General features: G+C 41.4%; 1 protein-coding gene across 1 annotated transcript; it reads left to right on the forward strand.

Annotated features, from left to right (window-relative positions):
- The first annotated feature begins 416 nt into the window (after positions 1 to 416).
- On the forward strand, positions 417 to 14,208 carry LOC105722378 (cytochrome c oxidase assembly factor 6 homolog). Its single transcript, XM_012459875.3, has 3 exons — positions 417 to 2,039; positions 2,564 to 2,723; positions 13,883 to 14,208. The coding sequence occupies exons 2-3, from the start codon at positions 2,580 to 2,582 to the stop codon at positions 13,976 to 13,978; spliced, it is 240 nt and encodes a 79-aa protein (XP_012315298.1). The 5' UTR covers positions 417 to 2,039; positions 2,564 to 2,579; the 3' UTR covers positions 13,979 to 14,208.
- The last annotated feature ends 962 nt before the right edge of the window (positions 14,209 to 15,170 follow it).

Consider the following 15,170-nt stretch of genomic DNA (forward strand, 5'->3'; position numbering starts at 1 on the left):
TCCCACACCAGCACAGGCTGGGTCTGGTACACCACTGCTTTTACTTTCCATTTCATTCATTTCTGCTGCTAACATTATTTCTGTCCTATTTTCCTTAGTCTTATTTTGCTCTCCTTTTTCTAACTTCTTGAAAAGGGGTGTTTAGCTCAAGACTTTTCAGACTCTTCTAATATACTTACTTATGACTGTAAATGTCCCTCCAAGTGCTGCTTCAGCTTCATCCCACAGGTGTTGCTATTGTATTTTATGGGTCAGTTCAAAATATTTTCTCATTACCATTGACTCTGTCTCTGTTATTTGGACTTGTTTTTACAGTTCTTTATTGATTTCTATCTTAAATGCACTGTGGTAAAAAATGTGAATTACTTTAATTTTCAAAATTTGTTGAGTTGCTTTATAGCTAAATATGTGGTTGATTGTGGTGATGTGTTGTGTCTGCCTTCAAAAAAACTGTACATTCTGATTTTGGTCATGTTGTTTTGTATGTATTAATTGCATCGTTTGTACATCATGTTATTCACATTTTCTATGTCCTTAATTTTTCTCTTGCTAGTCTTAACAATTACTGAGAAAGGCCTATAAAAGTCACTCAATATGACCATGCATTTTTTTCTTTGTAATTGTGTCGTTTCACTTTGTATCATACATAGTTTTCATTAGGTATATATAAATTTAAAACACATTTCTTTTTTAGACTCAGAAGTCATCTAAGACTCTTTCCTTTTATATCCCATCAGTCATATTTAAAAGATATCTCTATGAAAATTGACGTCAACAGACATAATGTAAAAGAAGTGGGTGGCTCTGGTAAAGCTAAAGTAAATCCACTATGAGAATCCATTAACTACGAGGGAAATATTTTCTGTATTGCAGAACACATATTTGGTGGGACTTAGCTTCACATAGCCACCCTGAAAAGGCTGCATATGTTGAATTTGGAATGGATCAAACTGCACTGAGTGTAAAATGGTAAATTGCTTATCTTATATCTAGATGATGGAGCAGATGGAATCTATTCAGAATGGGGTGCCAGATGACTGACCACAAACATGCTTTTTAATAAAGATTTTGCTGAGATATTAACTCATATATATTTTTAAAAATTTTTTCTTGTTCATTTTGTTTCTAAGATATTAACTCACATATTAAAAATAACAACGTCTGAAAACATTTGAAGCAGCCCTTTTAATCCCCTTTTAAAATATCTTGCTGTTTCGGGGGGTAAGAAAAGCCACAAAGGAGATGAAAACAATACAAATACTTATTTTCCCAATTCCCCTGACCAATTTGCACTTCCCTGGCTGTACTTCACTGGGTTCTCAGCCTGGACAACTCATTTGCCATGGAGCTCTGAGATGTCACCGCCTCTTTCTGGGGCCCGTTTCGTCCTTTTAATTTAATCCAAGAAGCGATAGTAGCATGCGCCTGTAGTCCCAGCTACTTGGGAGGCTGAGGTGGGAGGATCGTTTGGGCCCAGGAGTTTGAGGCTGCAGTAAGGCGTATTCTCACCACTGCCCTCAAGCTTGAGCGGCAGAGCGGTACCCCAAAACCTAAAATGCAATTAAAAAAAAAAAAAAAAATTTAAAAAAAAACCCAAAAAACAAAAAACGAGAAGGCATTGCGGCTCTGTAACATTCCGTCCAGCTCTCGCACCCACAGTGCAAACTTCCACACAAAACTCTCGGCTCGCCTTGTGTCGCGGAGCTTCCGGGCGACGCTGTGCCATAAATATGTATATACCTTCCTTGCCCTTGAAGGACGGAAGTCAGTTTTACAGGTAAAAGGGCAAAGCAGGAAGTCCCGCCCCTCTTTGAAAAGTCAATGGTGGCCCGGAAGGATAAAAAAGGAGGCAGCGATTTCGCCGCGTGAATTGCTTTTGGCGATTGGGAAGGTTTTCGCTTCTAGAGCTCGAGCCGGCGGGGCGACCTTGCAGTGCCAGGACTCGGCACCGCGCCCTCCTCCGCCGGTTGGTGGCCTGCGTGACCCTTTCCTCCCTCCCGTCGACGTCGAAAGGAAGCCGGACGTGGGCGGGCAGAGAGGTAGGCTCTCTGGTGGGTCCGGGTGGGGCGCGCGTGGAGTACGGGCCCGGAAGGTCCCTTACTGTCCCCAAGCGGCGGGTTCCTCTTGTGCAAAACGGGGTGGCACTGCAGTCGTCTGCTTGGTGACTGTGGCCCCCACACACCCGTTTCCACAGCGCTTAGGTTCGAACAGCAACCCTGTGAACTAGGCACTGCTGTCCCCGCTTTACCGGTGGGAAACGAGCTCAGAGAGCATAAATGAGCTGCCCTGAGCGACTGGGACAGAGCCACAGTTCCCACTCGGGCTCTCTGAGCTCACGCTGCGGCCCCAGCAGGGATCAAATCACAGTGTGAGATGAGCCTTTAGAGCTACTGCTCTTATGCTGTAACTGAGAACTGATTGTTTTCAGTTGTATCATCAAAATCTCGAAGCATGCTTTTTCTAATTTGTAAAGGAAGAGGAGATTGACAGTTTTCCTCTTTCCTTGCCTTCTCTTCAGATTACAAAGTTCATCCTTAATCCCAAATGTTGTTTTGGCCAACAGCTTCATCCCATTAGGAATGGCAGCCCCATCTATGAAGGAAAGGCAGGTCTGCTGGGGAGCCCGGGATGAGTACTGGAAATGTTTAGATGAGAACACAGATGATGCTTCTCAATGCAAGAAGTTAAGAAGCTCTTTCGAATCGAGTTGTCCCCAACAGTGGGTAAGTCACACTTTGATGTGTTTCTCTTCCCTGTTAAGATACGTCGAGCTTATAGTGTGAGCGGTAGGCTGACATGAAGCACTGAGGCATGTCAATCAACAGTTTCTTTGAGGAGCAGAGAAAACCCTGTCGGGTCATCCAGCCTTGTCTGATGCACTTACATCAGGTAGACCTTTGGAGAATGTCAGCTGACACATTGAAGAGCATTGAAAAGCACAAAAAACATATGAACAATAACCAAAAAATTTCAGCTCACTTCACTGCTAGACTTTTCCAGGATCTTCTAAAGGGGTAGTATTTAATCTTGGGGAGGAGCTGGCAAACTTACTGGCCTAGAGCTACTATCAGAAATAAAGTAGTTCCCAGTTGCTCACCAAAAATCATATAGTCATATACCCAAAACATAAAGAAAGGAGTTTGGTAAGTAGAAGAAAGAAAAGGTTCATATTGTGGATTCTGTGTCCCTGACAGGCATTCAAGCGCTGTATTCCCTGTCCTTAGTGTAAGTGGGGATTGGAAGGGGACTGTTCTGTTACTGAGGTTAGTGAGTGGCCCTGTGTGCTAAGCGCTTGACAGTTCATCTTCACCAATGCCCGTTAAGATAGGTGTTGTTATTCTCTATCTCCAGAGGAGGCAACTGAAGCTCAGAGCATTGAGGTAACTCGCTTGTTATTATTCAGTGAGTGGCAGAATTGTAATTCGAAGGCTGGCCCAGCCGGCTGATGTGGGATTTGAACTTGGATTTGTCTGTGCTTTTTCACTATCTTATGCTGCTCCAAGACATGTCATGTAGTAGGAGAACAGATAATTTTAGAGATGAAGTGGTTTTAGGGTTTTTACCCTCTTGCACCTCTAACTTTTGAGAGGCTTTGAAGGAGACCACAAGAAAGGTGTGATGCAGGGGGAGGAGTTATATTGGTGGGCTGAGCTGGGGATGAATGCAGTGAACAGAAATTTTATTTTTATTTCTTTATTTTTTAGAGATAGGGTCTCAATCTGTCCGCCTGGCTGGAGTGCAGTGGTGTGATCGTAGCTCACTACAGCCTTGACCTCCTGGCCTCAAGTGATCCTCCCGCTTAAGCCTCCTGAGTAGCTGGCACTATAGGTGTCTGCCACCATGCTTGGCTAATTTTTAAAAAAATTTTTTCTAAAGACAGGGTCTTACTATATTGCCCAAGCTGGTCTCAAACTTGGGCTCAAGTGATCTTCCCACCTTGACCTCCTAAAGCACTGGGATTAACAGGCATGAGCCACCACATCTGGCCAGAAATTGCTTTAGATGAACTCTTCATCTGTAAAACCAGCATGATGCAACCTATCTCATGAGATTGTTATGAAGACAAAATGCATAACTTGACATGTAAACTGAAAACTGATAAATGTGGCACTTTATGATTGAATTAGATAATGATTCAAGCAGAAAATGCTATCCATCTGTAGTTTTCCCATTAGACAGATGCATTGAGAGGAACTCCAGGTTTAAGGAATTCCTCTTCAGTCCCACTTTTATCCTCTCTCTCCTCCTGAAACTCACTGCTTTTTCTCCAGCCTAATGGCTCCCACTCCCACACTTCCAAGGCAGCTTCCAGTCTGTGTGTCAGAAAGGGTTTTTACAGGCAGCCACGGGTTCTGTATTGTACATCTCTCCCACTCAAGCAGACTGGGCGCCATGCCCTGAGGGCTTAACCTCTCTCCAGGTCACTGTGTCCTGGTCACCGCTAACATTAATTAAGTATATCCTCTACACTCTACACACTTGAAATGTGTCATCTATCTTATTTATCCCTCATGGAACTCTCTTAGCGGTTTTATAGACAAGGGCAGATTGACACGAAGTCTCTTGTAGTCACAGAGCCTGGATTTGAACTCAGTAGTCTGATTCCAGACCCCACATACTTCTTCCTGTGCCTACCATGCAAGAAAGGATCCATGAAAATAGCTTGCACAAATCTCATGTTCTAGAAACTTAGTCATAATTCAAGTCTACTTAAATACAAAAGCCCTGTCTTCTTGGGTCCCTTTCCAGTTCTCTCACCCAGTTCCTTCTTTCATATCTAGCAGCCACTGCTCTTTGGAATGCCTTCCTGTGTGTGTGTTAAGTGCCCGTGTTCATCAGAGCTCCCTGCTATGCTACTCACCCATCCAAGGCAATCCTATTGACAGCCATGGCTTTAAGTCCCAACTTATGTGTTGATGCCTATCTTAGCTCAGGCTGTCATAGCCAAAAAGCTCACAGAAATATATTTCTCACAGTTCTGGAGGCTGGAGGTCCAAGATCAGGATGCCAGCATGGTCAGTTTCTGATGAGAGCCCTCCTCTTGGCTTGTAGACAGTCACCTTCTTGCTGTCTTCTCACCCAGCAGAGAGAGAGAGGTCCCGTCTCTTCCTCTTGTAAGGACATTAAGCCCATCAGATTAGCAGGGCCCACACTCATGACCTCATCTGAACCTAATCACCTCCTAAAGGCCCCACCTTCAAATACCTTCACATTGGGGTTAAGGTTTCAACATTCGAATTTGGGAGAAGCATGAGCCTTCAGCCCATGCAATGCCCAAAGGTGCATCTCCAACCTGGCCCTTTCTCCAGCTCCAGAACCACCTTTCCAGCCACCTGTTAGCTTCCTAGGTGGAGATTCATGAGGACCAACCTTGACCTCAGCATATATAAGAGTGAGCTCTTCCCCATCCTGCACCCAGTAGACCTCTCCTCCCATGCTTCCAGCCTCAGTGAAAGACATCAGCCTCAACTTAGGACCAGGGACCTGGGTGTCAGCCTTGACTGAATTATTGGAGTGTTCTCGGGAGGGAGACTAGATAAGTCAGGGCTGTGAGCTTAGCTGCTGTCCAGCTTCAGTCTGATCCTTCTGAAAGCTCTGGAGTATGAACTGCACCATAATTCGTGGCTTTTGTGCCTGCCAGTCATTGGCATTGGCTGAGGGGCAGGTCTCTGGAGAAGGGGGCAGCCATCCGGTGTTAGCACAGTGGGGAGTGGGTACACGGTTCTGCAGAGGGAATCTGGACAGAGGCCCAGTAGTAGCCATTACCCCACCTGTCCAGTTGCAGGCAGGATGAAGCCACCACAGCACCCCACATGGGGTCTCTGTACCTATTCAACTCGCCCAAAGAACTGCAGAGCTGAGTATTCTCTTCAGCCAGTGTCAGCGGCAGGGAGTGAAGGAGAGGAATTCATGCATTCATAGTCAGTTAAAGCACTTGCCTTGTCCAGGGAAGGAGTATTACGAGTGGAGACTCAGTGTTCCCCTTCTGATAAGAAAAGTAATACTTTCACATGTTTTATAAAAAGTATTTATTAAAGAAAAATTCAAGAACACATAACCTGCGCATTTTAATGAAATGATGATATAGAAAAAAAATCTTTCAACTATAGATGATGGCCCGACTTCAGCTGCACTGTCATTTGTTTTTAGTCCATATCCTGTTCCTTTAATCATTCCACAAATATTTATTGAGCACCTCCTATGTGCCATAGGAAAATAGAGCAGAGAAAAAAAAGTAGACAGCCTTCATGTAGCATACATTCTAGTATGGGGAGAGAGACAGGTAGTAGAATTAGAAGGATGTTATATGGTGATAAGTGATAGAATAAAAAATCAAACAAGGGTGCAGGTTTAAGTAGGATAGTCAAGAAAGGTTTTATGTAGAAACTACTTTCACAAAGATATGAAAAAGGTTAGGGAACAGATAGGCAGATACCTGGTGAAGAGCATTCCAGGCAAAGAGAATGAAACATTCAAAACCCTGCACTGATGGGCCGGGTATGGTGGCTCACGCCTGTAATCCCAGCACTTTGGAAGGCCAGGGTGGGTGGATCACCTGAGGTCAGGAGTTTGAGAGCAGCCTGGCCAACATGGCAAAACCCCGTCTCTACTAAAAATACAAAAGTTAGCTGGGTGTGGTGGTGGGTGCCTGTAATCCCAGCTACTTGGAAGGCTGAGGCAGGAGAATCACTTGAACCCGGGCAGTGGAAGTTACATTAAGCTGAGATCATGTCACCGCACTGCAGCTTGGGTGACAGGGCGAGACTCTGTTTTGTTTTCTTTTGTTTTGTTTTGTTTTAAAGACACATACACCCAAAAACCTGCACCAGTGTGTTTAAGGGACAGTAAGAAGAAAATAGCAAAAGTTAGAGTCAAGAGATGGGAGGCCAGGGAGGTTATTTGTTTATTTATTGAGACAGAGTCTTACTCTGTCACCCAGGTTGGAGTGCAGTGATGTGATCTTCACCATGTTGCCCAGGCTGGTCTTCAACTCCAGGACTCAAGCAGTCTGCCCATCTCAGCCTCCCAAAGTGCTGGGATTATAGGTGTGAGCCACTGTGCTCAGCCATGGATGGTGCTTTTACTGTTAATAATACAGGAAACCATTGGAGAGCTTTGGATTTAGGAGTAAGGAGGGAAGTGAGGCCATGAGAGGGATGACAATCAGTGAAAATGTGGTGGCATTGGGGCACTGTTGGCATTAAGTCCAAGAGGGAATGTTCAGGGAGTTGGAGAATGGGATTCTCACAAGTGGAATTATGGAAGAATTGTATTTGTTATGAGGACAAGATGTAAGCTTTGATCCTAGGAATAAGGTAGGTTGGAAGAGGAGATCATTGAAGAGGTCAAGGAACTGAGAGGCCAGGGTATTGAAAAGATTAGTATGTGGACATTGAAATTACCCACAAGTTGTGACCTGAGTATTGTTGGAGAAAATGATGGTGTATTAGTCCGTCTTCATACTGCTATAAAGAACTGCCCGAGACTGGGGAAGTTATAAAGGAAAGACGTTTGACTCACAGTTCAGCATGGCTGGGGAGGCCTCAGGAAACTTAGAATCATGGCAGAAAGTGAAGAGGAAACAAGCCACCTTCTTGACAAGGCGGTAGGAAGGAGAAGTGCCGAATGAAGGTGGGAAGAGCTCCTTATAAAACCATCAGATCTTTTGAGAACTTACTCACTTTCATGAGAACAGCATGGGAGAAACTGCCCCAGTGATTCAGTTACCTTCGCCTAGTCTCTCCTTTGACATGTGGCGATTATGGGGATTAGAATTCAAGATGAGATTTGGCTGGGGACACAAATCCCAACCATATCAGATATCAGATGGTGACCTGTAAAGTTACAGATGACTGTAACAAAGAAGGGAAGCGGGTAGTAAATTCTTCCCATTGACTTCTGCGGCATTTGACAGTGATAGCCCTTTTCCCATTTACACCCATTTTCCTCTGTACCGCTGGTCTTTCTCAGTCCATAACTGAGTTATTTCTCAGCCTGCCCTTCACTATCAGTTCTTTGCTCCCTGTTCACCTGTGCTCTCTTTTCAAGTATTACCTTGTTGAAGTCCTACCCAACTGCCATAGAATAAAAGCTGAAAGTTTTTTTCCAGAGAGATGTGTGCATAAGGGTGGGAGGCAGCGGGAGGGCAAGGAAATGGAAATATCCTTTGAGTGCATTCTGAATGAGATGCTTTGATTTTGTTGCCTGTAATTTTCATTCAGTCTTGTGAGGTACTGTTGTATCTGTTTTATGCAATAGGAACTAAGACTCAGAAAGGTAAAACTATTTGTCTTAGACCAGCCAACCAGTAAATCAGTAGCGAGAGGATTTGAATGTCTGTGATTCCAAAATTTGGATCTTTTACTTAGCTGAAGTCACAGCCACAAAATAAAGATAAAAATAGAACCACCCAATAAGAGGGATTTACAATGAATAGTTTTATCTCAAAACACCAAAAATACATGCTTATTACAAAATAAATATGCTATACAACTAATACGGTAGCTGTCACCAAATTAGTTCTCTCTAGCACTCACATACCTGTTTTATAGCACTCATCAGTATGACTTGCATAATGGTCCTACTGAAAGTCTCCTGTTGTCCCTAACTTAGCAGCAGGGATCAGGCCTATTGTTCTAGCATCATCTAACAAAGTTCCACAAACAGAACAACCAAATATCCAAGATATGTGGTCAAATTCACATATTGTCTTTTTTCTATAAAACTTTGAAATGTCTCAGAAATCCCATGTATTTTGGCATTCACACTACTGTCCTGGGTCTTATTTAGTGATTTAGAGGACACTCGCTTCCTTGTATACAGTACTTTTCAATAAATCCTTGCTGATTCATTAGCCTTTTAGAGAAAGGACCATGTGTTGAGGGTCTTAGACTGTTGGTTGAAAGAGAAGATGAGGTTAGGGAGGAGAGCTTTCCAGGCAGAATGTGGTAATATGCAAAGGTATAGAATCAAGACTCACAGGAAATAAGCATGGGGTAGCTCTGTAGGGCAAACAGTTCCAGGACTGCTGGTAAATTCAGAGAAGATGGACAGATGGGCAGGGATGGAGCCATCAGTGGCCTTGTTTGTCTTACAAACCTTAAAGGCAATACAGATACCTTGAAAAATCTTTATAAACAAGTGACCTTATTAAATTTGGGATTTAGAAAGAAAGATGATACTCTGGCAGCATGGGACAAGTGGATTAAGGATGGTTGAGCCTGGAAATAGAGAAGCCAGTGAACGAGCTATTACAACCATCCAGGTGAGGAATGATGAGGATTTGTGCCATGGCAGTGAAGAGGGGAAGAGAGATCTAAGTGTCTAGGTAGATGTGATGTGTTCATTGAAACAGGTATTAAAGAAGAAACACGTTTGGAGAGAAGCTAAGTTCTGGACAAGTTGGGACTGAAATGTCAGTAGGACCTCTAAATGGAGTTGTCTTAGGCAGTTGGTGATGTGACAGAAGATGCAAACATTTATTAATTTGTCACAAAAATGTTAAGGACATTGTCCACTTCTTTCTTTGGTATCCTTTATAAAACATCTGTCCTAGCCCAATCAGCCTGAGACCGCCAGGGATGAATTTGTAAACTGATTTATGAATGCTTATAACTGGGAAGACCACACACAAGAGGAACACAGGAAAACAGAGTTGTTAAAAGTTTAGGGGGAAGAATGGAGTTTAGGTAAAATTTAAATGAAGTGGTTTTTTTTTTTTAATTTTTTAATATATATATATACATTTTATTGCATTTTAGGTTTGGGGGTACATGTGAAGAACATGCAAGATGTTGCATAGGTACACATATGGCAATGTGGTTTGCTGCCTTCCTCCCCATCACTTATATCTGGCATTTCTTCCCATGTTATCCCTCCCCAACTCCCCACCCCCTACTGTCCCTCCCCTAGTTCCCTCCCCCGACAGACCTTAGTGTGTAATGGTCCCCTCCCTGTGTCCATGTGTTCTCATTGTTCAACACCCACCTATGAGTGAGAACATGCGATGTTTGATTTTCTGTTCTTATGTCAGTTTGCTGAGAATGATGGTTTCCAGGTTCATCCATGTCCCCACAAAGGACACGAACTCATCGTTTTTTATGGCTGCACAGTATTCCATGGTGTATATGTGCCACATTTTCCCTGTCCAGTCTATCATTGATGGGCATTTGAATTGGTTCCAAGTCTTTGCTATTGTAAACTGTGCTGCAGTGAACATTCGTGTGCATGTGTCCTTATAATAGAACGATTTATAATCCTTAGGACATATACTCAGTAATGGGATTGCTGGGTCAAATGAAATTTCTATTTCTGGTCCTTGAGGAATCGCCACACTGTCTTCCACAGTGTAAAAGTGTTCCTGTTTCTCCACATCCTCTCCAGCATCTGTTGTCTCCAGATTTTTTAATGATCGCCATTTTAACTGGCGTAAGATGGTATCTCAATGTAGTTTGTATTTGCATTTCTCTAATGACCAGTGATGATGAGCATTTTTTCATGTTTCTTGACATCATATATGTCTTCTTTTGTAAAGTGTCATTCATATCCTTCGCCCGCTTTTGAATGGGCTTGTTTTTTTCTTGTAAATCTGTTTTAGTTCTTTGTAGATTCTGGATATTAGCCCTTTGTCAGATGGATAGATTGCAAAAATTTTTTCCCATTCTCTTGGTTGCCAATTCACTCTAATGATTGTTTCTGTTGCTGTGCAGAAGCTCTGGAGTTTAATTAGGTCCCATTTGTCTATTTTGGCTTTTGTTGCCAATGCTTTTGGTGTTTTAGTCATGAAGTCCTTGCCTATGCCTATGTCCTGAATGGTTTTGCCTAGATTTTCTTCTAGGATTTTTATGGTGTTAGGTCTTATGTTTAAGTCTTTAATCCATCTGGAGTTAATTTTAGTTTAAGGTGTCAGGAAGGGGTCCAGTTTCTGCTTTCTGCACATGGCTAGCCAGTTTTCCCAACACCATTTATTAAACAGGGAATCCTTTCCCCGTTGCTTGTTTTTGTGAGTTTTATCAAAGATCAGATGGTTGTAGACGTGTGACGTTGCCTCCGAGGCCTCTGTTCTGTTCCATTGGTCCATATCTCTGTTTTGGTACCAGTACCATGCTGTTTTGATTACTGTAACCTTGCAGTATAGTTTGAAGTCAGGTAGTGTGATGCCTCCAGCTTTGTTCTTTTTGCATAGAATTGACTTGGCTATGCGGGCTCTGTTTTGGTTCCATATGAAGTTTAAGGTGGTTTTTTCCAGTTCTATGAAGATCATCGGTAGCTTGATGAGGATAGTGTTGAATCTATAAATTACTTTGGGCAGTATGGCCATTTTCATGATATTGATTCTTCCTGACCATGAGCATGGAATGTTTTTCCATCTGTTTGTGTCCTCTCTTACTTCGTTGAGCAGTGGTTTGTAGTTCTCCTTGAAGAGGTCCTTTACATTCTTTGTTAGTTGTATTCCTAGGTATTTTATGCTCTTTGTAGCAATTGTGAATGGCAGTTCATTCTTGGTTTGGCTCTCTTTAAGTCTATTATCGATGTATAGGAATGCTTGTGATTTTTGCACGTTGATTTTGTATCCTGAGACTTTGCTGAAGTTGCTTATCAGTTTCAGGAGATTTGGGGCTGAGACAATAGGGTCTTCTAAATATACAATAATGTCATCTGCAAATAGAGACAATTTGACTTCCTCCTTTCCTAATTGAATACCCTTTTCTTTTCTTGCCTGATTGCTCTGTCTAGAACTTCCAATACTATATTGAATAGGAGTGGTGAGAGAGGGCATCGTCGCCTAGTGCCAGATTTCAAAGGGAATGCTTCCAGTTTTTGCCCATTCAGTATGATATTGGCTGTGGGTTTGTCGTAAATAGCTTTTGTTATTTTGAGATTCGTTCTGTCAATACCTAGTTTACTGAGAGTTTTTAGCATAAAGGGCTGTTGAATTTTGTCAAAGGCCTTCTCTGCCTCTATTGAGATAATCATGTGGTTTTTGTCTTTGGTTCTGTTTATGTGGTGAATTACATTTATAGACTTGTGTATGTTGAACCAGCCTTGCATCCCCGGGATGAAGCCTACTTGATCGTGATGGGTAAGCTTTTTGATGTGCTGTTGCAATCAGTTAGCCAGTATTTTATTGAAGATTTTTGCATCTATATTCATCATGGATATTGGCCTGAAGTTTTCTTTTCTTGTTGAGTCTCTGCTGGGTTTTGGTATCAAGATGATGTTGGTCTCATAAAATGATTTGGGAAAGATTCCCTCTTCTTGGATTGTATGGAATAGTTTCAGGAGTGGTACCAGCTCCTCTTTGTATGTCTGGTAGAATTCAGCTGTGAACCCGTCTGGACCTGGGCTTTTTTTGGTTGGTAGGCTATTAATTGCTGCCTCAACTTCAGCCCTTGTTACTGGTCTATTCAGGGTTTTGACTTCTTCCTTGTTTAGGCTTGGGAGGATGCAAGTGTCGAGAAATTTATCAATTTCTTCCAGGTTTACTGGTTTATGTGCATAGAATTGTTTGTAGTAATCTCTGATGGTGGTTTGTATTTCTATGGAATCTATGGTGATATCCCTTTTATCATTTTTTATTGCATCTATTTGATTATTCTCTTTTCTTTTTTATTAATCTGGCTAGTGGTCTATTTTGTTGATCTTTTCAAAAAACCAGCTCCTGGATTTATTGATTTTTTTGAAGGGTTTTTTGACAACCATAGGTGTCATCATCAGCTCTGGATTGAAAAGTGAACCCAGGGTTTTCCATTTCCTTGATGTTAAAAGATTGAGTGTCATGTTCATGTTGAGAAATGTTATTTGACATCCTGAAGCTGGGCTGGAGATCAAGGCTGCTTCTGTGTCAGGGTGCCTTAGATCCTCTAGACAAAAGTGGGATGTTTCCTTCTTATAGATAAGACTTCAAACAGCAAATTTCTGGTAGTTGATGATTTTAGAGAACAAGATTTCTTAGTGAATAAGAAAGCAATAGTCACTCAAATAAAGGGTCTATTAGCATACTCCGTGGCTGTAGTATGCCCTTGGGAGACATGATTGCTTTCAGCTGGCTTTATGTATATCCCAGCTTCATTGATACAGGGCAGGGCAGATTTTTACATTCGCAGTCCAAGCTAATCTTTACTTACAAGCACCACTGAAATATTTTAATAATTAAGTCCTAAGAAAGGCTTTTAACAACAGAACTAGTATTTTCTAGTCTGACAATGAAGGTGAATTTAGAGTTGATAAGAGAAATGGTCCAGGCTGGGTGTGGTAGCTTATGCCTGTAATCCCAGCACTTTGGGAAGTGGGTGGATCACTTGAGGTCAAGGAGTTCAAGACTAGCCTGGCCAACATGGCGAAACCCCATCTCTACTAAAAATACAAAAAAATTAGCCGGTCGTGTTGGCAGGCGCCTATAATTGCAGCTACTTGGGAGGCTGAGGCTGGAGAATAGCTTGAACCTGGGAGGTGGGGGTTGCAGTGAATGAGATTGCGCCACTGCACTCCAGTCTGGGTGACAGAGTGAGACTCTGTCTCAAAAAAAAAAAAAAAAAAGAGAAAGAAAAATGGTCCAGTATGTTCACATCTGAAACCTTCTGATCTACCCGAGAGCTCTGTGGACTCCGAACTTGCCAGCAGGCCTCACCTGTGTGCACATGGGTCCATTTCTTGAAAAGGTTCCTGAGTTATTCAAATTCTCAACATGGTCTATAACTCAAAAAGCATTAGGATTCACTGGGATACACTCTCCTCAGGGACTTACTCTTCAAATGCCTCAATTTGAAATGGTCCTGTCTTTAAGTCACTTACATTTATGTTGAATAATGTGTTACACTGCAGTCTGTGCTTTTAGCTGCATAACTTGCCCTTATTTCCAATCCTTTTTCTTTTTCAACAGATAAAATATTTCGATAAAAGAAGAGACTACTTAAAATTCAAAGAAAAATTTGAAGCGGGGGAATTCCAGCCTTCAAAAACAACTGCAAAATCCTAGGCTGTTCATAAAGATTGAAAGTATTCTTTCTGGACATTAAAAAAAGCTTTACTGACTATGGGACAGTAGTAGCTTGAATCATAGTGAACATCAACACTTATTCCCTGTATATGACTCTTGATAATTAAGATGATCAAGAACCAGAAGATCTGTAAAAAATTGAAATAAAATGGTATTTATAATTTAGTAAGGAATCTCTGTTTTACAAATTAAAATCTGTTATAAACATATGCAGTTTTTTGTTTTGTTTTGTTTTGTTTGAGGGTGGGTAGTAGGCAGATAAATTTATAATATACATAGAAGCGAAATACATGCGAGTTGGCATTTTAATACAGGAAAGAGCTATTACAACAACCCAAGTGAGAAATGATGAGGGTTTACGGAAGGTTTATAAGGAAGAAGGGTGAACTTAAAATATATAAGCAAAATAATAAAAGTCATCTATAAAAAAGCCCATAGCTAATATCACAGTTAATGTTGGGACAGTAACTGGATTCCTAGCTAGTTCAGTAAGACAAAAAAGAAAGAAAAAGCATACACACTGGGAAGAAAGAAATAAAACTGGCTCTACTCACATATAATATTATCTTACAGAATGTACCAATGGATGCACAAAAACTCCTAGAACTATGTCAGTCATAGAAAGGTTGCAAGAAACAAGGTCAATATACACAAGGAAAATTATATTCCTGTATACCAGCAATAAACAGTTGGAATTTAAAACTTAAAAATACCGTTTATGAATAGCACCAAAAAAATTAAAGGAATACTTAGGTATAAATCTAATCTATGGAGGCCTGTATGCTGAGGAAGCAGACTATATCAAATGAAATGGAGAGGTATACAGTTGGCCTTCTGTGGGTTCTGCATTCATAGGTTCAACCCCGAACAGAAAATATTTGGGAAAAGAAAAAATTTTTGAAAGTAAAAATAAAAATTTTAAAATAACAGTATAACATTGATTTACATAGCGTTTATATTGTATTAGGTATTATAAATAATCGCTATGATTTAAAGTACAGGCATACCTCAGAGATACTGCAGGTTTGGTTCCAGACCACTGCATTAAAGTGAGTATCACAGTAGAGTGAGCTACACATTTTCCAGTACACATAAAAGTTATGTTTATACTGTCTAGTAAGTATGCAATCGCATTATGTCTACCCAATGTATATACCTTAATTTTAAAATA

Source organism: Aotus nancymaae, unplaced genomic scaffold (assembly GCF_030222135.1).
Source record: "Aotus nancymaae isolate 86718 unplaced genomic scaffold, 86718_ANA_hifiasm-v0.15.2.pri h1tg000032l_0, whole genome shotgun sequence".
Taxonomy (NCBI): domain Eukaryota; kingdom Metazoa; phylum Chordata; class Mammalia; order Primates; family Aotidae; genus Aotus; species Aotus nancymaae.